Genomic DNA, 27877 nt, shown 5'->3' with positions numbered 1-27877 from the left:
CTGAGTGTATATATATTTATCTAGTATATATTTAACTGAAACTCATGCGTCTAATTTATTATTATTTTTTTAGCTGCGGGTGCCTGCTTTCAGTTTAAATATTTATAGAATTCGAGCGAGACAGTCATTATTTGCATTCATTAAATATACTTATATAATATATTTATTTGTTAAGCTTTGGTCAGATTATCTGGTTTATGATTTGCCAACTTGTGGGTGTGGCTGACTGTGACACATAACGGAAGTCAAGGTCAATTGTATTACATTAATTTGACGCTTTGTTTTATTGCCCATATTCTCTGTTCTATTGTGCGGTGTCTGTTTTGATGGCTCGTAAATATTCCTGGCATGGCTTCAATTATGTTGTGTAAGTGTTGAATTATGCTTTCCATTTGTTGACTTTAATTACGCTTTCAATGGCAATCAAAAGCGTTAACAGCCCTAACAGCTGCTTGAAAGGGTATGCCTGGCCAGCTTTCGAGCCGAGTCGAGCCGAGCCGAGCCGCATGCGACACTTGACACGCGACTTTGTTAAGCGTTGCCAGGCAATTGGCACAAAGCCAACTTTGCACAAGGCAAAGGGGCTGGAAAGGGTTCATATTCTGCAGCCCTCTGCTTTGCATACCATGCTGCCTTGTAGCCTTGTTGCCTTGCTGTGTGTTCCACGATTGTGAGTCGCTTTTAGCTGGGCCAACTTTTGATTCCATGCCATCAAAAGTATTTTAATTTTTTAAGCCAAATATCAACTTGAGTTGATGGCTGCTCCGCTCTTCGAGTTGATGTTTTTTAAAGCAGTTTTCTTGCAGCTGTCTGAATATATAAGTTGGCTAAGATAATATTTAGTTTTAATAGAAGCAAAGCGCTTCAATTGGGCTAATATGAAAATGCATAAAGCTTAAGCAGCAATTGGAAGTTTAAGCTGGTTTTTAGCCGGCGCCTAAAAGTATGCAATGTGAATGAGTGTGCATGTTTTTTTATGATTATGAGCGAGTCTGTGAATAGTTTCTGGTTTGTTGCTTAAACTTCTAGTAAAAGTCGCGAAAGAGTTTTAAGGAACATCTGCTTGGCTGTGTGTGCTGCCTGCACTTGTGCTGTTTATTTCTGTAGCTCAGGTAGGCTGGCAGGTGTATATTCAGCTGCTTTCATGTCTGCTCATCCCCCGTTGCCTTCGCCGAGCCTTCGCTGGGTGAAAGCTCTTTTGTCAGCTCGGCTCAGTTGAGTCGTTAATGCCTGCCCGCCCCGCCGTTTGCTGCGCGTTGCTGCGCGTATGTTGTGTGTGTTGTGTTGTCTGTTTGTTGTCTGTTGGCTGTTGTTTGTTTGTTTTCGCTTGCTTAGACCTGAATTAGTTCATCTTAGTGGTAGATGCGGCGCACGTGGCCGCATTGTTCTGCATAATATGAAACCACTCCTGCAATATGTCGCAGCTTAGGCCACGCCCACATCAGCGCGCATTTTTGTGCTTTGACTTCTCCGCCCTTTAAAGTTGCCCCTTAAGCACAAATTAAATTTAAGCTGCCGTACGCTGGCATCAACTTCTCCTGGACTCCGGCAGGTGTACTTTATGAAATAACATTTTCATTTTCATTCTCATTCTCATTTTCATTTTCATTTTCGTTTAAAACCATACGCTTGGCAGACGGCAGCGCTTCCGCATTTCGAGCGCCTGTGATTTCAATTTACTGGGATGATCATAAAAACTTTTGCCTTCAGCAAAAAAATCAACAATGACAGCGTGTGGCATGCTTTTGGGTTGTTTGGTGGCTCGACTGGGCTTGGCCGGGCTGTCGGTGCTTGTTAAATTTATGCGCCTCAAGAAACGTTTCATTTGTTAACTTCTAATGTTGGCTGACAGTTTTGGCCGCACTTGGCAACTCAATTTGCCGAGTTTTGCATTTTATTTGCAATTTGGAGCTCTGACTGCGGCGCTCAATCTATCATTTATTGAATGTGCCTCGGCCGGTTGTCGCTCGGAACGTGCTGTCAAATTGTTGTAGCACCGTCATATATACAGCTGGTCCCGGAATGTCGCCTCTTCATCAATAATGCGCAGCTCGAGCGACAGAGTCAAACACAAATCACAAATCATAAATGCCAGAGCAGGAAAAAAGTAGAGAAATTGGGATTTGATTTATGCTCAGCTGCTGCAGCTCCAATACACTCCATATATAAATATATACATAGTGTATATCTATATAAATATGTATGTCTGTGTATATGCTCGACTTTTGCCCCTCATTTATACACTATTTAGATTTCAATTACTCAGCTGCTAGCGCAATTCAAGTTGTTGAATTATTGAAGCGCTTGATTGCAGTCGAGGGCAAAATCCAAAATCCAATCCCATCGATGCCCATAGATGGCTAGAAAACCACTCATCGAATACGTATGTATGTATGTATGTTTGAGAAGTTTAATTCAAGCAGCAAAATAGAATGGGAACTCCAATTTAAAGAGTACACTCTGATAGAAGTCATTATTTTGATGCTCTTACTTTTTACGTTTATCATTCTAATGATTGCCACTTTAAACGCCTGACGACACATCATATGATATCATTCGAGTGAGTTCTAGACTCTCTTTGTTGCCTATATACTTATTGCTGTGTGTATGTGGTAAACTGGCAAGGTAAACAGTTTCAGTGTCGATTTTTCTCTGCATTATTCCCAGTTGAGTTGGAATAAAATGAAAAATAAAATAAGGTAAAAAAGAGAAGAAAACTTTTCAGTTGCTATTGCTGCGCTGTGTGCGTGAGATTTTTCATACGCACCGTTGCTCGCAATCAGCATCAGGGAAGAGAGAGAAAGAGAGAGAAAGAGAAAATGTGCGTTGCAAGCCTTGTTATTATCCATTTCCCTCCTATCAGCTCCCATCAGCAATTTACTGGCGCTAGATGTACCTGCGCCTCGAGCTGGAGGCAACGCATGATGCTCCTTTATTTTGTGGCTTTTACCCTCCCCCAGCCTTAGCTGTTATAGATGGCACGTGATTTCGCTGGGGAGCATTTTAACTTAATTAGGAATGGTTGAAACTGGCACGCCACATACGCGATAGGCAGTTTGGGCAGGTGATTCACACTTGCCTCTCCTTTTAATCAATATATGTATATCGAGAAAAGAGACAGTGAGTGAGAGAGAGAGAGAGGGAGAGACGTGTGTGCTTTAATGCCCTTTGGCTGTCGCAAGATCTATGGCCAATTTCAGCCACAATCAATAAGCCCGTAATGCATTCATTAATGTTAATTTAACAACATTTTTCTTTTCATGGCGCCGTTTTCTTCTTCTTCTTCGCACGCAGCGCGTTTGGCCCGGCGTCGAACAACAACAGCACAGAAATTTTGCGACGTCAACAACTTCGGCGGATGACGGCGATGAGAACTGGCGGAAAAAGCACGACAAGCACAAACAGCAATCCCTGGCCACCGGTAAGAGAATCCTTTCGTCTGTTTACCCACTACCAGTATTATCGTAAATATTTGGCTTTAATATGAAAATTGATTGGCGTCGAGTGGCCAGTTGGTGTGGCACAGTTCGGGGCGGGGGGTGTTGTTCATGTGATATGGGCTGATTCAATTAGCTTCAGCTTCATTTACAGCATTCAGGGCAGCCTATGACGAAAAATACTATCAAGCACGCGACTTAGCGGATAGATTCAACTCATTTCTGACTAGACGCAAGATGCAGAATAGGAATATTAATATAGCTCGCTTAAGGAAACAGCTGTACCGGGACAGGAAGCGCTTCAATGAATTGAAACAGCGCCTGAGCGTCACAAAGTCCATGCAAGCGCAATCCGCTAAATTGCCAAACCGTGTCGATATCAAAAATGAAATTAAGAGACAGGCTTTGCCCAAAAAGCGAAAATACATGAGTGTTATGGAGTACAGTAAGTAACTGTAGTTTGTTCACTTATTAGCCTATTCATGGACTGATAGTCAATTCAAACAGGAGAGTTTAAGAAAGAGCAGCTCCTGAAAAGTTACGGCAGAAATCAGAAACGTGTAAAGATGCCAAAGACCAAGCCGAGCTGGAAATAGTAAAGAACTGAAGCAAAACTATCAAATTTGAGATGTGGAAAGGCATCGTCACAGTTGAGAATCCTCTATAGTAAATAACTCGAAATAGAACTTTGAATATTCATAATTATATTGAGCAACAGTCGGGAGCCAACAATAAAATAATACTTTAGCTAAGCTAAATGAATACTTTATATCTAAATTTTAGCTTGCATTGGTTGGTTATTAAACATGGACATCATATATTATTGAACTAAGTTCTATTTATTGAGCTGCCAATTAAATAGTTTAATTGAATCCCGCATTCAAGAATAATTTATCATAAATTGTCATTTAGTTACAGATTAGTTGAACTCACACTCACTTAATAGGACTTTAATTACCTCTGCTACAGCCCCTCCCTCCCTCCCTTTTCAGTCAGCCCCTGCAAATGCAACCGCAATGTCAACCCTAATTACGAATTCCATTCCACAGCCTCAATAATTTATAAATAAATAAATCGGCAGGCTTTAAATAGGTAAATGAAAGTTGAGCTCATTTAGATTATAATATATTTAGTTTAAATAATATAATTTTTGGATATTTTTGTTTTCTCTCTCAATATAATGAATTGTTTTGTTTTGGCTTTACCTGTAAAGCTGCGCGCTTAAGTAATGCTAGGCTAATAAAATATTATATTCCATATATTTATGTGCAGCTTAGAAGATAAACCTTATCGTGTTTACCCAAAGCCCTAAAAGTCGTTGCTTCGTTTTCCAATTGAGCATTCTGTTACATTTTGTCATCGAGGCTGTCGTAGAGCTCTCCGTCTGTCTGTCTCTTGTCTATGGAGTCTCGGGAGAGCTCGGCCTGATCCGATGGCTCGGAGTGCTCGGACGACTCGGCGTGCTGCTGCTGCTCCTGCTCCTGCTGTTGACGTTCGAGATCTTTGGCTGGATCGTAGATCTCGAATTCCTCAAACTCGATCTCATCGTATTTGCGGCGCTCGTAGATGCTCCTGTCATTGGCCACGTAGTGTCGCACCACAGTTTTGTCCACAATGGATGCACTGCTGCTCGCGTTGCTCAGTCGGCGCTCCTGACTCCCTATTGGTTGTTGTTGTTGTGGTTGTTGTTGTTGCTTCGGCTGGTGTATTTGCACAGGCACAATGATTTGTTCACGAGCTGTGATTTCCGGCTTCTTGGTCAAATTCGTTAATGTTTGCTGATTGGCAGTGGGCGTGCTCGGGTTGACAACGTGCTGGCCCTTAACTTCCGGCTGTTTGGCCAGCGTATAGGCCAAATCCACATTTTTATTGCGGCACACTTTGCTGTTAGTGCCTGGCTTATCGCAGCTGCCGTTGGCGTTGGCGTTGCCATTTTCTCGCCTCGCACTTAAATCGAGGCGTATATTCATAGCCTGGCTCTGATAAGTCGCTGCGCCTCCATTCTGCTTATCATGCACATCTTGGGACTCACTCAGCTCCGCCTGCACGGCCTCCAGCAGCACATTGATGTGATTATTTACTGTCACTTGTCGACGAGCTGTCGCCTGCTCCTGGTGCTGGGCTTGTCTCTTGGCGGCGGTGCTCTGACTGTTAATGGTCAGATTGCCATCGCCAGCCGGCGGCTGTTGGCTGCACTCAAAGTGATGAACCATTTTGCGCACCACCTCGCTATCCCCCAGCAAGGAGTCACCTTCATCCGTGCCCGCCAGCTCCAGTCGGCTGCTGCAGCTGTTTGACTTGACCAGCTTGAATTTAATGCCTGCAATCGAAGACAGAGAGCAGGAGAGCGAGAAAGAGAGAGAGAGAGGGAGTAGGTGAATGATGAAATGCATCGAGCAGACGTGATTACTAGTCAGGCGTACGCTTACCCTGATACGAGTCCTGTTGCTGCTCCTCCGGCTCGTGCGTGCAGCTCTCACGGGGCGGACAAACATTGCACGACTCGATTTGACGCACCCGCAAGCGTGTAGCACTGCTCGAATTTCCATTAATCAACTGTGGATTTATCTGCATTGCTGCTCCTGCTCCCCCTGCTGCTGCCGAAGCTGTGGTTGTGGGTGCCCCTCTGTCCAGCACTCTGCCGCCATAGTAGGTAACTGTAGAACCGCATTCTCGTATTTTAGCTAGCACGTCCTGCGAAAGAGAGAGAGAGAGGGAGAGTGAGTGGGTGAGAGTGAGCAAGAGAGTGACTCGGAATTGGGCTTGGCCCGTCAGCTTAATGCGCTGTCATCAAAGCCTAATGGTCCATAAAGGCGCACGCAGCCCGTTGCTGGACATTTGGACAGTTGGACAGTTGGACAGTTGGACAGTTGCTGTTACTTACATTGCTCACATAATATGTGTCGCACATGTCCGTCTCCGCATCGTCGTCCTCATTGTCGTCGTCATGATTATCATTCTCCTGCCCCGCGTGCTCATCTTGCATGTCCGCCTCCAGCTGCGTCTGCTCCAAATTGTGCTCATAAATTTGCCGGTAGCGAGAGTCACCTGCCGCCCCGCCCACGCACCAGGTGCGCCGGCTGGCCAGCTTAGCTCTGGCCTTGGCATTCGCCGCATTGCTGTTGTGTCGCCTCACCACGTCCAGCACGTGCACGTTCTTGCATGCCGTCACGGGCGACTCTTTGGCCAGCGCCTCGGTCTGATTGTGGCACTCGCCGCAGGGCGAGGACAGGTCACCGCTGGAGATGCCGCTCGAGAGGCTGGCGTTGTCCCAGTGCTTCACCTTTTGCTCCTCCAGCAGCTCCATGCCCTTCGGCTGCTCCTCGGCCAAGGCGCGGCCATTCGATGCTGAGCCATAGCTTGTGTCTATGGTCAGATAGCGATAGCCATGCGCTCGCCGGCTCTTTGGACTCAGCTGGCAGGCGGAACCACCGAACTTTTGCTGCGCGTGGACGAGCATACCCTGGCCAGGCGTGGGCAGGATGTTCTGCTCGAAGAAGCGACGCACATTGCGCACCGTATCCGGATCGGGCAACTCTTCCTCATAGAGCTCGCGGTTCACTCTAACAGGCTGATAGAAAAAGTGTCGCTTCGCACCTGAGCCGCCCACCTGGCGCTGTCTCACCTTCTTGGGCGCCGTCGTGGCCACCTGTGCGTTTTGCCTGGGCGGCTTTGGTGGTGGTACGCCTCCTGTTCCGCCTGCTGCTCCTGCTGCTGATGCTGGGACACCCACTGTTAAGGGTCGTTCGATTTTCGTACGCACCGGCTCCACAATCACCACATTATTGTTGCTCAACAGCTCCTGGAAGCTGTAGTCCTGCAGGTATTGAATGAGTCCATCGAACTGCGCCTCCTTCTTGTTGCGTGTGGTCAGAATGTTGCTGCGAATCAGCTGCTGCGACTTGAGCACCTTGTAGCGTATATGATCGAACTGTGCCGCGTCCTCGTCATCATCGACGCCCTCCTGCCGCTCCTGCGGCGCCGCACTCACAATCGTTGCCTTCTGAGCACCATCGCCCAGCTCCACAATCTCAATCGAGGGCGGCATGATGCTGCAGTAGTCGCCGCTGTTGCCTGCTGCTGCTGCTGGCTTCTCGCCCTCTGGCGCCGACGTCACTTTGGTGCCCAGCTGGAAACTTAGCCGCGAGCTCGGCTCCTTATTGGCTGCCTCAGTGCCTGGCTCATTGCCCGCCAGCCGGTTCCAATAACATTTCACCGCATCAACTTTTTGCAGATACTCCGTGGCCACCTCGCCGCTCTCGTTGCTGACTGTGCTGGCCATGCTGCGGGCACTGCTGCGTCGCCGCAGGCTGCCGGCTCCACTGGCATTGCTGCTGTCCACAACATGCAGAATCTGTGGTCGCGACATTTTCTGTCGTCCGAATGAATCGCTGCCGGCTGTTGACAGCACCTTTATGGGTCTGGCCTTATAAATGGACGCTCCGGCGCTGAGCACTCGTCGCTCTGGCGGCTTGCCTCCTGCTGAGCTGCTGGCGCGACGCAACGAACGCTGCGAACTGGGGTGCCCGGAATTCGGGGGTGCAGTGGCTGAGCTTGACTTGCTTGGCTCCTCTTGGATCGCCTCCGTTTGAATTATGTTGTTCTGTGCGTCGGTGACAATGATGCGAAAGGATGGGGGCTGCTCTGTCTGCTCTGGTGGCTCGGGCCGCTCCTTGGCTCGTTGACGGATCTCCTGGGCACGTCGCTCAATTAGCTTGCTGAAATTTGCCACCTCAATAACGGGCGCCTCTTTCGGTTGCTCTAGCTGCAAGAGGGACACTGATTGGTTATCGTTATCGTTATTGTTATCGTTTACGCTTTGTTCGTTGCTTGAATGGTGTTCGTTAAGCTCCTCGTCTGCAATGGGTGGGGGCGGTGGGGGCAGTGGCTGCTCTTCCGCTTCAATGCACTGCTCCGCATCTATTTCCACCTCAATTGGCGCGGGAAATTCCTGTTGCACAGCTTCTTCGCTTTTCTGCACTTGACTTTGCTTCGGTGCTGCCGCCTCCTGCTGAGTTTCCTTTTTCGCTGCGTGAGTGGAGTCTGCCCTCTCGCGCTGCCTTTCACGCTCCTCGTATTCCTTTTGCCTGGCCTTCTGATGGGCACGGCCGAAGCGTCTGATGGAATCGTATGTCTCTGCCCGTGTCACCTCGCCGCTCTCCCCGCTCTGTCCTTTCTGGCGCTTGGACTCCTTGCGCTGCTGCTGACGCTGTAGATTGTAGGATGTCCGGAGCTCCTTGTCAATGTTTTCGCAAACTTTCAGACTAACACCAATATTCACATCCGGCAGACTGTGATACTGGTTCTCGACGAGATTCGATTTGTGCGTCGCTGTCGCCACAAAGGTGTCTGTGGCCTGTCGCTTCAGCTCGGGCGGAGCTGGCTGCTTTAGCTCTTCCTGCTTCAATTTCCGCTTCTCGACCACACTCAATATTCTCGGCTTGCTCGCTGCACTTGAGGTGACGCCCACATTGATGTTGCTGCTGCTGCAAGGTGCCTGCTCGACCTTGAGCACCTGTGTGTATATCTGTGCCTCTACCTTGGCTGTGGTCAGCAATGGCTGCTCCTGCTTGTGCTTTTGCTCCTGTTCTTGCTCTTTCTTTGCCTCTCGTTCACCCTCTAGCTCTTCTCCTTTCTTCTGCTGCTTCGGCTGCGGCTCGTACACAGTGTCTTCTATGGATATATGCAGCAGACTTCGTGTTTCTAGCTCTCCGCTCTCCAGGCAGCTCGTGAACGTGCGCTTCTCAAAGCTCTCACAGCTCTCGCCTATCAGAGTGCACTCGGAGCTTTCTTCGGACGATAAATAGACCGAGTCGTAGGCAATGAGCTTATCCAACTGTTCGCTGTGTGTTCGCTTTAGTGTGCCGTCGCTGTCGCTGGCTGCTGTCTCAGTGGGCGTGGCTAGGCTCTGCTCAGCCTCGGTCAAGTCGCCCTCTCCGCCGTGCTCGTCTTCGCTGCTCTCGAATCGTGTGCGTGTCGTAGTCGTTAGGCTGATCAGCTCGTAGCTCTCCTCGGCTGCACCCGAATCACTTTGCTGGAAGATTTGCTCAATGCGCGTCAGATCGTATTCCTGTTCGGAGAGCGAGGGGCTGTCGGTTTGGTCGTCCGAATTGCTGGTGGTTGTCTCTGGGAAGACGCTGCTCTGACTCAGCTCTGGGCACGACTCGCCGCCCAGATCAATGTGCCGCTGCTGATGGCAGTGATGGTGGGCCCTGTGCTGCTGCTGCTGTCGCCGGGATTGGTAGATGCGTGGCCTCTCGCTCAGCAGGGTGACTGCCTGCTCAAGTGCCTCGAACTCTAGAGAGGACGGCTGCTGCTGCTGCTGCTGCTCGGAGTGGCTCTGGTGCAGTGAGTTCTTAAAGTAATCCGAATTCAAGCTCTCTAAATCGCTTTTGTCGTTGTGCCACGGATGCAGTTGCTCACTCAAGCCCAATGCCAAGGCGTCCAAGCGTTTCAGATTATCGTAATAGACGTCAAAATCACGAGCTTCGCACTGATGTCGCTGCCTCTGTGGATGATGATGATGTTTATGTTGTTGTTGTTGTTGCTGCTGTAGCAACTGTTGGTGCTGCTGCTGATGCGAATCGCAAGTGGTTGCACCGCTTGTATTGCTCTGGATGTCCTCCGCCTCCGGCTCTGTCTGCTCGCTCGCTGCGCTTTGCTGCTGCTGCTGCTGTTTGTTGTGCAGTCTGTTGGGGGCGTCGAATCAAAATGGGAATTGAGATTATAATGATGCTATTGTTTAGCTTTTGCATTTGCTGATTGTTGACTGTTATCCGAACTAAATTATAGCCAAGCTCGGCGATTGTCTCACAATCTGGCCTTGTTTGAGCATTGAGATTCAGTCAATGCTTTGACATTGGCCCACAATCAATGCGAGTAAATATTCAGTTTATCAAATAAACAAACGGCAACAGACAACAATCGCAGGATATTCTGGAATCTGCCTAAACTAAGCTCAACTTTTGACTGGAAAGATTTCTGCAACGCAAGCTAGACTAAATGTTTTTCTAGATATTTATCGGGGCTGGAGCTAAGCTCGCATTCAGCTGAGGCTGATGAATGTCATGAACCCAAGTAAGCTTTTATTATCGCACATTTAGCGTAATTTTCTTTGTACTTAACGTGCTCAACCTTCGATCTGAGCCAAGTGCCGCCCCATCTCAGTTAACAGCTCACGTTGCTCTACTCGAGACACTTGACGTTGCGATTTGCGGCAAATTAAATGAAAGCCGAGTGCAATTGCTGCTGCTGCTGCATGGGAAGCTAGCGGAGACAGCTGCTTGTCAGTGGCCGTAATGGTATCCTGGCTAAGAGCAACTGACAGTGACATAAATCAGACAAGGATGCGCTTGCATAGCTGTCAAGCATGCCACATGCCACACGCCACACGCCACAGGCTAAACGAAGCACATTCAACTCGTTGCGACACACAGTTTTTAGCTCAATTAACAGCATCGGTTATGCAATCGCTTCGATTGCAAAACTCGCACTGCAAATGGCCGCACGCAATGTCAAAGTATAAACAATAGCGAAAACTATGAAAACTATTGCCAATCGATCGAATGCAAGAAAAAACAATTGCGCTAACCTGTTGAGCAGGCCACAAACGTCGCGTAACAACTGAAAAGATGCTCGGCGCAAACAGTTTTGACTACGTTTGACGCTTTACGTTAGACGTGGCGTATGCGTGTTTAGCTGCCAGTCATACACTAGACAGCACAATAATTAAACATCATCATGAGGCTGTAATTATGAGCTGCTTCTATTATAGATTTTGGCATAGCTAATTAAGCTGACACGTGTGAACTGTGCCAGCTAACTGGGAAAAAATATTGAATTGAGCTAATTGAGAAACGAATTTGAAGAGCTGAGCAGCAGAGACTATGCATAAGGTGATATATTTAAATTTTGGTATATGGCCTGCTAGCATGAGTAGTTCACAATAGAATGCATGTATATTCCACGTCACAAATGTTTTCTATTTACTCCTTAAGCTGCGCTCTTCAATACCTCAATCGATCTGCACTCAATTACAACTCAATATTCATCTAATGTCTAGCTTGTAGTCTAGTGTATTTCTATTGTTATTTGTTTTGGCTGTAATGACTCACCTTGGCGATTCGCGGAAAAAACCGCGATTAACTAGCCGCGCACGCGGTATGAGCTGCGATCGCCGGCGACTGCTATTTGCGGAGCCAATTTGCAGATCGCTAAATGTCTCCTCACGTATCACGGCCAAGCTGCGCGATCTGCGCAAGCTACACGATTCGCTGCCAAAGTCAAGGAATGTGGCTGTGACTGTTGCTGTTGCACCTGCCCCTGGTGTTGAAGTGGTTGTTGTTGTTGCTGCTGTTACTGTTGTTGTTGCTGTCGTTGCTGCTGTTGCTGCTGCTGCTGCTGCTGCTGTGTCTGCTGTGCTTGGGGCAGCAGGCGAGGGAGCTGCTGGCTCGTAGTTATCATTAACTAAAAAGCAATTCAATTTCGTGTTATGCTCGAGTGCATTCAACTGAAGGCCGACCGGCGGCCAGACGTCTACTCACCCGCGTAGTTGTCGACCTGCTCAAGCGGAGCTTCCGCATCGAAACGCCAGTAGAACTCGGCTATGTCCAAGGCGTTCTCCTCACGCTCCAGCTGCGTGTAGTCCAAAGAGCGCGCGTTCCTCAGCTGGCCCTGGCCAACGGCGGTGGCAATGCCCACGCGGCACTGCGTCCAGTGGGGCTGTGCGTGCGGCGTCAGCGGCGGCTGTGGGCGGTGCGGGTGGTGCGGCTGATGGTGCAGCAGTTGCCTCTGCCTGTGATCTATGCCAGCGCCAGCTGCGCCATGGCAGCTGGTGGCCAAATCGAGATGCGAGACGGATTTGTGCGTGTGTCGCCAGCCAGCGGCGCGCAGCTGCGGACAGCGTGGATCGTGTGTGGTCTTCTGGTGATGGTGGGCGTAGTGCTGGTGGTGGTGCTGATGCTGCTGCTGATAGTTCGTATCCTCCAGGCGTACGCGATCCACGTAGTTATGCTGATAGCTGTAGCTGTCCTTGCCGCTGCTCAGAGAAGAGAAGAGAAGAGAGTTAAAGTTGTAAACTAATTAAATATTTAATATTAGCTTAGCTTAACTAAGATTTCCATTAGCAAACTCTGCTCTCCCTGTTTGATTAGTTAAGACTTGGCTAACTTGGCTCCGGCACGTTTGACCATCAAAAGGCATGGCCAAGTTCTCTGTTTAACAGGTATGGGCGGCTGACCACTAAGTGAATTAAGCCCAATGTCTAGGCCGATAAACGTAAATTGGACTCATTTATTTGTGCACAACCACACACTCCCACACATACACACACACGCACACATATGTACATACAGTTAGTTGAGTATATTTATATATACATATACAGAAGCCAGAGTGTTTTACGAAACACTTTGCTCATCGAAGCATTTAAGCCAACCAATTGCTGTTGGCTCTCAGCTTTTGCCTAGATTTTCCTTTTTGCTTTTGGCTCTTTCCTGCAGCTTTATATCGACTTAAAAGGTTGCGCCACCTTGACTGCTTGGCTGTTGCTTGATATGCAGTCGCTTGTTAAATGAAGCGTGGGATATGCCACAGCTTTGGGGGGGGCACCCTCCCATTGCGACAATTGCGAGGGAAAAAGACGGAAGGCTGCTGTCTGCCAGGTAAAAGCCAAAGCTTTTTGGCATGTTGTAAATGCTGGAAGTCTGCTGCGAATTGCCTGATTGATTGGATGGCTTGATTGCGCATTTGCTTAACCATGAACTACGAAATGGAAAGCCAGAAGTTGAAAATGTGCAAGAAAACGATGGCCTTAACTGCGTTAGTTCAGGGAAAAACTACTTTAAAAACTATGCTTGATTAAAAAGAAGAAGAGTATGATATATATTTTATTATAAATGTGGGATAACACTTACACTTCGGAGGACTTTTCTTAGCACTTTACACTTTGCTTGGCTGTAGTTGCTTTGATACTAATTTGTCTTAAGAACTCACTCTTCTTTTAAAGCTTCCCAGCACAACGGCTGCGTTAAGCTCACCATCTATGCAGAGTATTTATTTCTTACTCAATTGTAATTTGGTCTCAATTTAAGTGTAAGACACTTAGGCAAGCATGAATAAAGACGACAATAATTGTTTATTCTCCTGTTTTGTTTTTGTGCATCATTTCCCGTAAAGAAGTAAACTATTTGCAATAGAAATAAATTAAATTGGCATCGTAGCGCTCAGGTGCTTACATCCATTTAATCCCCTTTATTTTGTTTACCTTTACCTGAATATTTCAACTAAATACTTTCGCAAAATAGTAAGCTTTCCGTTTGGATGGCGGGGCGAGTATGTTAATTGCTGGAGCCCACAGCAGTTGAGCTCTCGGCGTTAGACTGAGTGGGGCGGGGCGGGGCGGGGCGGGGCGGGGCTGGGCTAAAGGGCACCATTTGGGGATGCTGCCAACTTTGGTGGCGCCCATTACAATTGCAAATGTTGCCATCTAATGCTTAACTATGCGAAATGCGAAATGCGAGCCTTGCGAATGCGAATGCCAGCGCCAGGATTGTGGGGCGCCATGCTGGCGTCTGTTGCTGTTCGAGTGTCTGGGCGGCAGCTGCTGCTGCTGATGGAGCTTACTGGAACTGCTGACTCTCATATGCGACGTCTGGCCAAAGTTTATGAAGCGCATCCGCAAATAGGCCAAGCTGCAGCTGCAGCATTGAGTGCGACTCAGCGCTGACCTATATGGAAATCGACCATATGTCCGCCTCTGTGCTACCACATGTGTTGCCAAACTTGCAGGCATAGAGCACGGGAGAGAAAGTAAGCCCAAGCGTCGCATCTATATAAGTTCTTTGCATTTGTATGCATAAATCTCTCAAATATATGCATGAATCTCCATATCAAGAGATGCTTCGCTTGACATGCCTTCCCCAGATTTACTTTGGTTTTTCAACTAACCTCAATTGTCTTGGCTTTACATATGCAGCGCATGCGGTGAGGAGGGGTCAGAGGTCAGAGCTTGTGGTATGGGCCAAAGTACATATTGTCTTTGCTCTCTGAAGAATTTCGTGTTGCGCTTTTATTTTGTAATTCAATTAAAAGTTAATTAGCTGACTGTCATTAGCGTTGCCAGCCCACACACACACAGACACTCATACAGACACACACAGTGCCCCGCCCTCTTTAAGTCTTTGGCAGTGTCTGCAAAAATTTCGCAAAGCATTTTGTTTTCGTTCTTTGCGTGTTTGTCGAGCGATTTTATTTAAGTGGATTTATCTTGTGATCTTGTGAAACTTTTACCTTTAAGAAAATGTTGTTAATTTCTTTATTGCTTTTTCAACTTTGATGTTTAATACTCTGTGGAATGGGTTATTAAGGTAGGCTAAGTAAATGCCATAAAGGAATCTTATGTATAAAGTTTTAAGATGTATGCTAAAAATTAGGAGGCAAGGCAAGGTAGAAAGAGAGAGCAAAAAATCAAGGAAGAAATTAATCAAGAGAGACAACGAGAGGGAATGACTGAATAATAGAGAAAAAGCAAAAGTGAAAGAACGAAAGAGAGAGTAAAACAAACAGAGGCAAAGACTAATTGAGAATTGATTTATTAAAGACATAAATTTAGTGATGGGCAGCTTAGCTAAGGCCACATCAGCTTACAGCAAAAGAGACAGAAAAGTTTTATATCAGTAATAGCTTGACCGAACATGTCGCTGGGTATCTCCTAGTCGCATAGTCTTATCTCTTGTCGCTTTAATTGCATTTTTGCAACTTAATATCTCATTTCTTGCCTATAGAGTAGTGTTCTTTGTGCTGTTTGTGATGTGCTTTCAGCTGTAATTACTTCGAATACAGGAAAAAAAGAAAAATAAATAAAGTAAAGTAAAACAAAAACAGAAAACAACAACGCGTATACGTATTCTTTAAACATGTATGAATCGTATTTACTTACACTTATACTAGGTAAAGAAATACGTTAATTACAGTTGTTTCTCCTCCGTTTATTTGCGATTTTATGACAGTCAGCATTTGAAGTAATCGCAAATTTAATTCGGTCGCAAGTCACGTGTTTTTTGTTTTTATTGGCATTTTATTTGCAATTTGGCTTACTTAGTACGTGAGATGCATACGATTCCGTAATATAATAAAAAAGTTGCTTTTACCCTGGCTTTTTATTTGAGCCAATTGAGTTATATTCTATAAATCCAATGAAATGTTGCATGCCCCTGAATGCTGCCAAAGAATGTGTGTGGATATATATATTAAAACTGTCAGCAGCAACTTAAAATGTCATAATTTATGCGCACCAAATCAGGTTTAAAATACACACACAAAAAGAAAAATTAATATGAAAATCAATAAATTAATTTCATGAAAGAAATTTTAAACTGTTTAATGCCAGTCAAGATTTGTATTAATTCGCACACGCGAATTAATTTGCAGCTCATCATTAAAGAGCGGAGCTGCTAATTTAATTATATATGCAAAAAGCGCTAAAAACAAAAAGCAGGAAAAATAAAAAAAGCGTTAAAAAACTACAAAGAAATATTCGTGCCAAAATGGAAATGGCCAACTCGCATGACAGCCTCAAATTAATTAACACAGAAAACTATTGGGCGAATGAAAAAAATTAAATGAAAATACATAGAAAACTACAGCAGAAACAATAAGCCATGGCTAACAATTTACATGAAAAGCAGCAACAATAAACGAAGCATAAACTCGCAAAATATAAAAACTGGAAAATAAAGAACAGTTAAAATGGAAAAAATTGTTGCAATTGCACTTTTCGCACAGCATATTTTATAGTTGCCCAACTAGAATGAATGCGAACAAATATTAAAGACCTGAGACAGAGATAGAGATAGAAATAGAGAGAAAGAATAAATAATATAAAGTCAGGCAGGCAAACACACTCAAGCAATCAGAGCATAGACATTGAAGAGCCGATGAGCTGAAGAGCCGCAGTCAGAGGCAGCGGGAGGAAGTGGGCAAGGGGGAGGTCTGTGGCGCAGTCGGTTGAATTGAATTGCCTAAAAGGCAGCTGCCAAAAACCTGATGACAGAGCCACAGGCAGCGCCAGGGAGACGCGAAGCGACACAATACGCGACATTTGCAATGACATTTTCGAAAATTTGCCAATTTCCACGATGATTCCATCGACAGGCAACAGCAACAGCAACGACAACAACAACAACAACAATAACGAAGCGTCGAATGACGCTAATGGCGCCGCAGGCCTCGAAATGCGACTGCGGCGAAAATTACAGACAAAGGGAGAGAGGCTGGGGTGGGCGAGTGAGAGTGAGAGTGGGAGAGTGGCGACTAGGGCATCACAAAGTTCTCAATTTATGCCCGAACAGCGACTGTCTCTAATAAATGCTAAATCAATTTACTCGGCCTCTGCCTCTGCCCAGCCACAATTCGTTTGCCAGCCATGACAGGAACATGATTCCCAACAATTTCAATTGCAGCCATAAATCATATGGCAATGGCAGCGGCTGCCAACTATAACGAATAATTAGTGTGCGACAGTGCAACCTGCAGCACACTTGACCACAATGAGTGCTCGTAGCAAATGTTAGCCAAGGCAGCGAAGCGTTTTGCCAAAAATGTTTGCATATGATAAAAGTTTACTACTCACGAACAGACAAGTGCTGATGTTTTTATGGCTTTACACAGCCATAAAGTCCACTCGAATCTTAGTATAACTTTTCAATATTAGTTATTTTGTATAGCAGCCAAGATATATATTTTGGCTATAGCCAAGTTTTCAAAGTTTAGCTGCCTTTGCCCTGTGGTAAATTAGGCGAGCATCAATCATTTTTCCATTATGCCCGGCATAATTAATGGCCGGCAAGATGGCGCGCTAATGCGTGCCACAATTACCTTTATCTATGTATGTGGCAATCCTTCGCGTTGGCCCAATGCAAATAGCAATAGTCGCATTAATTTACTCATTGACAGCGTTGCCGTAGATTCTTAATGATGCTGCGTATTCTCGTTTTCGCCATAAACGCAAATATTGACAAATTATGCGTGTGCGTGAGTGTGTGTGTGTGTGTGGGTGTGTTTGCTGTCTTGTGCTGTGTATCTTGCGGTTGGCCCACATTGACGCCGGCGCCGCGGCCCAGTGCAAATAAACAGACACTTAAGCCACGCTATTTGCACAGTTTTCGCCCCGGCCGCAGATTCGCTCGGCGAATAGACGGGACGAACGGCGTTTGGTATAGATGATGCAGCTTTCTACTGCCAATGCCGCCTTTTGCACACTTTGTTGATTTTTGTGGTTAGGGCAGCAAATGCTTTTATTGTGCATGAAATTGCCAAAAAAAAAAAAATTAAAAACACAGAGTAACAAAAACACACGCCAAGTCTAAGCTACATAAAACACAAACAACGCTCGCTTTGTATTCCGTTCTTCGCCGTCTCTTTCGCTCGCACGTTCGCTCGCTCGAGTTTTATGCACTTGTTTTATTTTCGCCGCACTTTTCGCAGCGACTCTCACCGCGGCTCGCGTTTGTTTGTGTTGTGTCGTGTTGTGTGCGCGTTTGCGCCTCGCGAAAGACTGACGCCGCTTGCGACTGCTGCGCGCGAGCTTTGCGGCCAATTGTAACGCTGCGACTGCGCAGCGTTGACGCTGCTGCCGCCGCTTTGTTTTTTTTTTTTTTTTTTTTCACTGCCAAACATTTTTCATGTTTCCCGCTTTAGCCCGCCCGCCGTTGTCGCTGATGCTTAAGGTTAATAAAATTACATGCCACAGTTGCCACAGCAACAGCAGCAACTACAACAATAACAATGAAGTAATTTTGTGAGCCTATAAACCAAAATTTCTCAAGTTTTACGTTGATTTATTTAATTTTGCCAGCGCGTACTTTTAATGCAATTTTTGAACTTTAGTGTGACATTTTCCAACTTTTGTTATCTTTTCTTTTATTTTTCTGTTTTCGCTCTCAAGTTTGTTCAACACATTTGCTTGCATTAATTGAGTTTCGCTGCTGGGCACAATTGAAAGGTAAAAGTAATTTATGTAGCTCAATTAATGCAAACTCAGCTGCTAACTTTTGGCCATTAAAGTGCTTTTAACGCTTTGCGAATTGCCAGCAATTCTGTTGCCTGAAACTTTGCCATTTCGGGCACTCAAAAGTACGATTTGAGTATGTCTCTGGCCCCCGCGAGCCGAGTGAAAGGTTGCTCAAAGGCCTGTTGAATGGCAGGTGAGTGTGTAGAATCTCGGCCGAAGGGGATGCTGCCAGCAATGCGACAGGTTTTTGGGTCTCGAATTGCAAGCTCAATGCGACTTTTCGAATTGAGAATTGAAATAATATTTTGAGTGGAGATGTGAGCACGTTGAACTCAACTGGGAGGATGAGCTTTAAAGCAAGACTTGAATTTGAATTGTATGTAATCTAAGTTGTATGTCTAACTGGATGACAGATTTTTGTAATGGCTGAGTCAAGTGTCTTTATGTAACTATAATCCAAGTTATACTAATTTAATAACATAAATCAATTAGCTCTTGAGCCATTGCTGCAATATCGTAATAGCGACAAATGCTTAAAAGTGAAATAAATTTAAAGTAAGCTCAAGTGATGTTGGCAATGCCAAAGGGTCGCGCGGCTGGGTGGCAAGCAATGAACTCGGCTGAACTGTGAGCACACCAAACAGCAACAACAACCACAATCACACCAACAACAGCAACAACAACAAGAGTGACAAGTAAACACGTTAATTGAACTCTTGACGTGCCGCTGGCTGGTGTGTTTCTGTTGGTCTTGCTTTGGCTATTTCGTCATCACAGCCACAGCGTCACCTAGTTAACTGTTATAAGCGAGCGCGAGTTGGCCAGAGTGAATGAGTGAGCGAGTGTGAGTGCGAGTGCGAGTGTTTTATGTTTGGCCTGATGCACAGCAACAATGGCAGCGGAAATGCGTTACTAACACTAATGCAGTGGCAGTCAGACGAAGCACACACTCAGTGCCGGAAGTGAGCGAGTTGCTCATAAAAATACACATACATATGCACAGAGCGACAGAGAGAGAGAAACACTTTTGGGCGTGTGTGTCACCCGTATGTGTCGCTGAATAGAGTTGCTGCACGCAGTGAAGCGCGAATTCATTGAAATGACGTAAAGCAAAAATTTGTAAAAGCAGCGCCCCAAAAGACAAACTCTCCCTCACAATTGCCCCGGAATGGGGCACGGAGGGGCATTTTGGTCAGCGAAATGAGTTGAAAATGTTTTGACGTCTGACGACGCATGCAAATGGCATGCAAGCCTTTTGGACACGGCTCTCGTTTCGAATTACACTTTGGGCCAACTCCTGCGAGGGGCAGCAAGGGTTGCTGCTGTTCGCTCAGAGCACCTCGGCTGGCTTTTGTTTACAGCTTGCGCTTATTCTCTCTGCTCGCTGGCCGTAACCAATGGAATTTACGCTCATACATGAATTTTTATTTATTAAAAAAAAAAGCATGTTTGCCATTCCATGTGGCAAAAAGCGATTTTCGTGTCATAAATTAAGTCAACTGCGACGACCAAAGCTAACATTTTGTTGCTTTGTTTTTCGGTCTTTCTCCATTTCTCTGTGTTTGCGCAATATTTGCTGGCCGTGGCCTGAGCATTTGTCTTCACTGCGGCTGCTGCGCACATAAAGAGGTTGTCAAGTGCTGTTTGATGGCCTGCAGGATGCGCCAAGACTGCAACAAAAACACAGGACAAGCGACAAGCTCAAGGCTGTGGCCGAGCAGGAAGTGGAGCGAAAAGCTTTATACAAATGCATATATATATATATATATATATATATATATATATATGTTTAGCCATAAATATTGTATGTTAATATTACAAAATGCTGACAAGCGTATTTAATGCTTCTGCCAGCTAGGTTCAGAGAATTATTGGGTTAATGGAATTTTCCTTTCGCTGTCATGTCGAACTAAATGCTATAAGCCAGCATACAAAATGTACAGGAACAACACCCCCCAGACGGACATTTCAGCAGACCTGAGCAGCGTTTTGTATATAGTATTTTGTATCTGTGGCTATCGAAGGAAATTTGTCCCCAGTGCCGTTTAATGTGCGCTCGTGTGTCAGCATCTCGACGCAGTCCGGTTGAGGCTGTCTGGCAACGGCTGCACGACTCGACATCTTGCAACAGTAATGCGAGCACAGTTGCTGCATACTTTCGTGAGCGCCCCTGCGAGGGTCAGTTCTGTGATTTGTTTTCGTGTAAGGCGAGGAATTGTTTATGTGTCTATTCCATTTGCAGTACAGGATTTTATATTTAATCATGTAAGAAGGCTCTAGTCGAGACTGCTCGACTAGGAGATACCCTGAGCCCTCCAAACTGATCAAAATCAAGGTCATTGACCTCCCCTCAAGGTCATTGACTCCCCTCAAGATCATTGCCTTCCCCTCAAGGTCATTGACCTCCCCTCAAGGTCATTGACTCCCCTCAAGATCATTGCCTTCCCCTCAAGGTCATTGACCTCCCCTCAAGGTCATTGGCCTTTCTGCAAGCTCATTGGCCTCTCCGCAAGGTCGTTGACCTCTCCGCAAGGTCGTTGACCTCTCCGCAAGGCCGTTGACCTCTCCGCAAGGTCATTGACCTCTCCGCAAGGTCATTGACCTCTCCGCAAGGTCATTGACCTCTCCGCAAGGTCATTGACCTCTCCGCAAGGTCATTGACCTCCCCTCAAGATCATTGCCTTCCCCTCAAGGTCATTGACCTCCCCTCAAGGTCATTGACTCCCCTCAAGGTCATTGCCTTCCACTCAAGGTCATTGACCTCCCCTCAAGGTCATTGGCCTCTCCGCAAGCTCATTGGCCTCTCCGCAAGGTCATTGACCTCCCCTCAAGGTCATTGACTCCCCTCAAGATCATTGCCTTCCCCTCAAGGTCATTGACCTCCCCTCAAGGTCATTGACTCCCCTCAAGGTCATTGCCTTCCACTCAAGGTCATTGACCTCCCCTCAAGGTCATTGGCCTCTCCGCAAGCTCATTGGCCTCTCCGCAAGGTCATTGGTCTCTCAACAAGGTTATTGACTCCCCTCAAGATCATTCCTTCCCCTCAAGGTCATTGCCTTCCACTCAAGGTCATTGACCTCTCCGCAAGGTCATTGGCCTCTCCGCAAGGTCATTGACCTCTCCACAAGGTCATTGACCTCTCCACAAGGTCATTGACCTCTCCGCAAGGTCATTGGCCTCCCTCAAGGTCATTGACCTCCCTTCAAGGTCATTGACATCCCTTCAAGGTCATTGACCTCCCTTCAAGGTCATTGACCTCCCCTCAAGGTCATTGACCTCCCCTCAAGGTCATTAACCTCCCCTCAGGGTCATTGACCTCCCCTCAAGGTCATTGACCTCCCCTCAAGGTCATTGACCTCCCCTCAAGGTCATTGACCTCCCCTCAAGGTCATTGACCTCCCCTCAAGGTCATTGACCTCCCCTCAAGGTCATTGACCTCCCCTCAATGTCATTGACCTCCCCTCAAGGTCATTGACCTCTCCTCAAGGTCATTGACCTCCCCTCAAGGTCATAGACCTCCCCCAAGGTCACTGCCCTCTTAAGGTCACTTCCCTTCAAGGTTACTGCCCTCTTAAGATCACTTCCCCTCAAGGTTATTGCCCTCCGTGCTTCAAGGGTCAATTAGGCGACTCAGAGCACTGCCCGTTACATACTTTTAGCAAATCTATTATACCCGAATTTCCCATTGAAGATGGGTTAAGGGTATAAAAAAACAGAGAAAAAACGGCCGTCAAGTGGCGGAAACTACTTGAAAAGCTCTAACGATACGAATGTTGCACCAATTTGCATCTTCCACTGCAGCAATCTGTTAGCCTTCCACTTACACCCCCTTCTTTTCATGCTCGTTGGCTATTCAGGCTTGGATGCTGAGGATATCGTGCCGCATGCCGCAACTCTCCTGCCTCGACTGCATCTGATATTATTCCCTAGTTGGATTGTTTTGCTGCGAGGGCGTCAGAGCGTTTGGGCATTGGGGCGTGGCCATTGCCAGTGTCTGTGCATGCGCCCGTGCCTGTGTCTGTGCCTGTAATAGCGGCTTAAGTCTGCGTGGCAGCTCCTTGGGCAGCTCTTGAATTTTTCAGCTATGACCGGCTACTCAGCTCTGACGGCGGCGCGCGCCTTTAAACTTGCAACAACAAAAGGCGAAGTGAAAGAAATCCAATATAACGGTAACTTGAGCACACAGCGACAACAACAACAATAATGAGATCCGCAGCCTCCATTTTAGTTTTAGCTCGAGTAACATCATCAACAATAAGCCAGCCTCTCGCCCAGTTCGCTTAGTTCGCCGTGTGGCCTTTGCCTTCTGCATATGCAGAAGAAGAAATAAAACTTTTTACGCTGAGCTTTTTGCTTGTCCCTTTTCTTTGCTTTTCTTTTGTTGTTGTCGTTTCCCAGTGGAGTGAATCAAAGGGAAAAGCAACTTGTTTACCGGGCTTACGCCATATTTGTTTTGTTTACTTTCCATGTCGAATACAAGGGAGAAACTCTGCAGGCATGTGGCTTAAATAAAATGGCTTAAAGGCAGCTTTTTGATATGTATTTATGTTGTCAATTTAATAGAAAAGGAGCTAACGGCTTGCACTTAGTTACAGAAAGTACAAATTTGTTTCTAAATGTTTTTCGAGCATCTGCAATTCGCCATAATTCCCTTCAGAGTGCACGCTCATAACACTTGGCCATAAAGTTCAACTACACATAAACTTATTGCACATTGAAATATTTGCAACAACTGTCAGCTTGGCTAAGCGAAGTTCTTGTGAGTGTGTGTGTGAGTGTGTGTGTAAGTGTGTGTGTGTATATATATTTGAATTTTATTTGAAACTGTCTGGTGCCCGGCAGCAGCTTATGAATGTAAACAAGACAGACAAGTCCAATGGGGCGTGTGCGAGCAAAGAAGCAGAAGATGATGAAGACGAAGGTTATGCCGGAACCAAAAAACTGAATGCAAACGGAAAATTATAATAGAAGAGCGAGCACGTGTGCTTCGTGCATGTCCCTGTTCAATTGTGGCCCTTAAATTACATCAAGTGCATAAAGTTTGGAAAGAAATTGATTCAATGCACTTTTCTTGTTTTGTTGTCAATTTGCATGGCAAATTCAAGCGCAATCGCAGCGGATAATCAAAATAATCAGCCATTGAATAGGAAATAGTGACGGATAGACGGACGGCTGGATAGTCTGCCAGGCAATGCAATGTCGTGCACAATATCGTAAACTAATTACAGATAGTGCCTCAAGGCAGAGAAGTGGAGCCGCCCCGCCCCGCCCTTGCACTGCCTTTTGTGGCATGCAGCAGAGCCTACGTCTGCTGCCAATTTGCCATTGTCTGGCTGCAGGCGCTGTGGAAATTGTTTTCGCCCCTTGCTTTGTTTCATTCTTTTCCTTTCTCTGCCAAAGCGTTTCCTTGCTGTCGTTTCGGGTTGCTCCCTTTGTGCAATTAACCATGAAATATATATATGTATATAAATAAGGGTATGATTGCAGCAGAAATGTGGGCATCACCATTAAATACAGGCGAATGCAATTATTTTCTATTTCTGTGGCAGGCAAACATGCATATCTACACGTATGTACATGTGCATGTAATGGTGAAAGTTTTTATCCTCAACTAATTGGTAAACTTTTCCGAGGCTGTTCACAGCTACCACGATTCTGTTCCGTTCAACCTCACATCCCACACAGACTCTATCGACATTTACTATTCCTGAAGCTTCATAATTAAATTTGCAAAGTTTGCCAGCTACCGATTGCTGTGGCTCAGGTTGCTGTTGCTGTTGTTGTTGATTTAGTTGTTGTTGCTTCGGTTTCCGGTCAAATGCAAACTTTTTAATGAACATCGAAAGTCGAAGTTGACTGCATTTACTAGAGTATTTCATGCAAATTTACTCACACATTCGATCACATTTATTTTGGCCCTTAGGCCAGTAAATTCCTTCAAACACTTCTAAAGACAACAATTTTCTTTTGCTCTTTTCAGGTAAGTTAACAACGCCGTTAAATACATCTGGGAAGGGTCGAGCCGTAGACGATAAGTATGCACATTCTCTATCTTCCACACACACACTGACTCTGTTTCTATCTGTCTCCTTCACACACACACACACACACACACACACAAATACTTGTCTCACTTGCACGCGCACGTTTAAAGGCATTTCGGGAAATTTGTATGTCAATTTCAATGAAACTTGTGGAACGTGACAAAATGTCAAAGATCTGCTTCCAGGCAATGCCTCCTTCACACTCACACTCACACACACAGCTAAGTCTGTGCTCATCTGTCTGTTGGTATGTGTGAGATATGTATAAATCGATTTGCTTATATCGAAAGTAGTCTAAAAAATTTCTTGTGTCTAACAACTCTATCTGCACCACACACACACACACACCCACTTACACGTTACATTCTCTCATTCCTGGTGTCGTTAGCTGGCTGTCAATAAAACAAATTTATTACTCAATACATGCAATGGCCACCACACAGAACAGCACCACCCGCACCACCCTCACTCTGTCTCCGCTCTGTGGCTATGCAAATGAGGCAGTGGCTGTGAGTATGAAACGCAGCGCATAAAACTGCCAAACTCTGCCCAAACACAATTCAATTTGCAAGCGCTGTCCGCAAAGCCAAAAAAATACAAAGAAAAACACAAACTGTTTCAATATTTTGGCCGAAAAACTCTAGCACATGGCAAACAAGTTTATTACGTTGCAGCGGTTGAATAAATGTTTCGAAATTTAAATTTAGTGGCCAGACCAGCAGCTTGTGATATTTATAATTAGAGACATGAGAAGACACTTGAAAAATGTAAATAATAATAAATAATAAATTCAATTAACTAATTGCACTCGTATGGCAATTAGTTCCCTTTGAATTTGCTGCTGAATTTGTTTAGAACAGAATTTCATTGCAAGCCTAGAAGTATGCAACATATTTTAATTTAGATATGCAGCTGCTGGGAACAGTGCGAGTGATGATTCCAGCAAAGTTTGCACAGCATTTTAGACTTTTTAGTGGAATTAAACAAGGCTTCTAAAGGAATGTGATATAAGTTAGTGATCGGCGTGTAATAAAACCACGTTTCTAATTAAATTTTTTAGCAAAATATGCTGCATATTTCGAATATTTTCATCTAAATGCTATAGAGCCAAATCCATCAAAGAGACAGTTGAATAACGCATTTCAATCCTAGTTCAGCCAACTATTCAACTAAATCCCGATGCTCAGCCGCCTCCTGCTCTGTCAGCTATCTGACACAACCCTTTAATTCCCCTGACGCGACGTTGGCAGCTGGCATATTGGTATTTCAGCTGTGGCAGTGAATGGCAGTTGGTAAATCGTTTTTATCTAATACTTGCTACCCAGCTGGTTCCGGTTGGGCCAGGCTGTAGCCACGCCCTAGACATCTGTGATGACTCCTACATGTGGGCGCCGTTAGCCCATATTTTCTTTCAGCATTAATTGCTGTTCTCCTTGTGATTGTGTTTCATATTGATGAGCCGCTGCGCTGCAATTTCGCTAATTGGAAAATGTTTTTTTCAGGGCCACAGACTCTTCTATGGCATCTTTGTGCCACAAATCAGCATCGATTCTGCGGACTGAAGGGCGCTAAAGAAAATTGACAGCCGTTAATTGTAGCTGGGAAAATAAGGAAAATGGAGCAGCGCAAAGCGTTAAATTTGCTTTGTTTTAATTTCATGGCTGTGGCGTGCTAAGGGCAATTTAATTATTGGGGCCGAACATGCTCGCAAAAAGAATACCATAAAGTTTCCACTTCGGGCCCTTTTCACTGACCAAAAATTGCACTTAATATAGACACGGCTGGGACTTCCCCTTGAAACGTTGGACCTTAAACTTTGTTCGACATTCTGATTCTTCCTTTGTCCTAGCCTCGCTACACACGTACAAGCACGATTTTCTCTCTTGTTCTCTTCTTCTTTTTTTCTTGGGAAAAAGATTTAAGATCGAAAACAAAAGAAAAGCCGAAAAGTTTCATTCTGGCAAACTTAATCAAATTATTTTTAGATGGCAAAAACTTCGATTATTTTTAGCCTCGGTCAGGGAGAAACATTGAATAAACATTAGCCTCTATAAGTCAAAGATTTAAAATTACTTAGCTCAGCCATTTTCCACTTTCAACTAACTGCGTGTGCCCTCCTCTGCGCTTCTCACGTAATTGAAGTACCCATTGGCTGACCCTTTGACATGAAATCAGCTCGTACACGACTTTCTCGTCTTCTCGTCTTGTGTTAGCCCTTTGAGTGCAGAGCAAGAGCTCATAAATTGGTTACTGAAATGGCAGCCCTACCATAAATATTGATGCCCAGTTGGAGCTTATTATATTCCGTTGCCTTTTACATGACTTCCGGCATACGTCATTGGCTTTTATGGGCCACAACTGTCGGATGGCATAAAGTCTCCTGAAGTGGCAAACCAAGCACTTTATTCACGCACACACACACACACAGACAGGCGTACATATGTACATGGTTTATTAGCGCCTGCCTGCCCTTTGGCCGTTAGTTGAGAGTTGACCCACTACCCACTGCCAGAGTAGCCATAAGTTTGGACTTACCGCTTGTCCCGCTGGCGAGATGATGTTGACGTTTGTGACGTTCGAAAATATCCGTTGCCCATCGTGCCGCCATAGCAGAGGCTGTGACTCTGTCCGGAGCCTATTTTGAAGCGCAAAATGAGCCGGATTCAGCGTCGAAGCAGTTGAAGCCGCGTGTCCTCCACGCCGCAACTAGAGACTCCAGCTCCGCCTCCGCTTCCGCCTCCTTGATGAAGCAGCGCCTGCAAGTGGCAAATAATATGCTAGAAAATATTCTCGTCAAAGTTTGCGCAATTAATTTAACTTGAGGCAACTTGGAAAAGCTCACATGAGCCATGAGCCATAGGCCGTGGCTCGTATAATGAGCGCTCGACTGAGGGCACTTCAACACGAAGATGTGGCACAACACTTGAGGCAATCGCCAGCTGAAAAGTGTCCACGACAGCTGTTCAGATGGCGTTCAAGTCCCGTCGAGTTTACACCTCGTCGTTGCCTTGTTTTTCAACTGGGCCAACATAAAACGAGCCAACCAAATGCGATTACACATTGTGCAATTTCCGCTCTGTGCACGGCTGAAGGCCAATTTACAGATATCGATTATGGACTCCTGCTGCTTCTACTGCTGCTGCAGCAATCTAGTGAAACAAATGAACGACGCTCAAAAGGAAATTCCCAAAAATCAGTTAAGCAAAGACAAGAGAAACTTGTTAAGTACTTAGATGGTTTTGACTGTTTAGGGAGAATTTTTAAAGAGAAAAGTAATGAAAATTGTTGTATTGAGTGTAGTTGAAGCAAAGGTTCGCTAAGAGCTTTCAAATACATTTTTGATATTACATTTAGGAATGTATTGAAATTGCATTTAAAATTTATTC

General features: G+C 45.6%; 2 protein-coding genes across 5 annotated transcripts in view; one reads left to right on the top strand and one right to left on the bottom strand.

Annotated features, from left to right (window-relative positions):
• Positions 1–27877, top strand: part of MCU (mitochondrial calcium uniporter) — a 45341-nt gene that overhangs the window by 9566 nt on the left and 7898 nt on the right. For all 3 annotated transcript variants that reach the window (XM_089466920.1, XM_018008230.2, XM_089466918.1), the window contains one exon: positions 3295–3421. In XM_089466920.1, coding sequence (XP_089323046.1) covers positions 3295–3421 — 127 coding nt within the window. The remainder of the gene's footprint in view (positions 1–3294; positions 3422–27877) is intronic.
• Positions 4521–18128, bottom strand: jv (javelin). Of its 2 annotated transcripts, XM_089466917.1 has the most exons (7): positions 17932–18128; positions 11981–12474; positions 11552–11903; positions 8254–10126; positions 6322–8202; positions 5867–6131; positions 4521–5757 (listed from the first exon to the last, which is right to left on the bottom strand). In XM_089466917.1, the coding sequence occupies exons 1-7, from the start codon at positions 18111–18113 to the stop codon at positions 4784–4786; spliced, it is 6021 nt and encodes a 2006-aa protein (XP_089323043.1). In that variant the 5' UTR covers positions 18114–18128; the 3' UTR covers positions 4521–4783. The 2 variants fall into 2 exon arrangements, with proteins under 2 accessions (XP_089323043.1, XP_089323042.1); XM_089466916.1 differs by having other exon boundaries at positions 6322–10126.

The sequence above is a fragment of the Drosophila arizonae genome, chromosome 4, assembly GCF_054131065.1.
Source record: "Drosophila arizonae isolate 15081-1271.41 chromosome 4, UAZ_ARI_1.0, whole genome shotgun sequence".
Taxonomy (NCBI): Eukaryota; Metazoa; Arthropoda; class Insecta; order Diptera; family Drosophilidae; genus Drosophila; species Drosophila arizonae.
The sequence above is the reverse complement of the archived record's forward strand: the minus strand, read 5'-3'. Positions and strand labels throughout refer to the sequence as shown.

Coding starts and splice junctions, on each gene's coding strand:
- jv (XM_089466916.1), bottom strand. CDS start 18,113: ATGTTTGGCAGTGAAAAAAAAAAAAAAAAAAAACAAAGCGGCGGCAGC. Junction 11,904..11,980: donor GCAGGTCGACAACTACGCGG/GTGAGTAGACGT, acceptor ATTGCTTTTTAG/TTAATGATAACTACGAGCCA. Junction 6,132..6,321: donor ACACATATTATGTGAGCAAT/GTAAGTAACAGC, acceptor TCTCTTTCGCAG/GACGTGCTAGCTAAAATACG.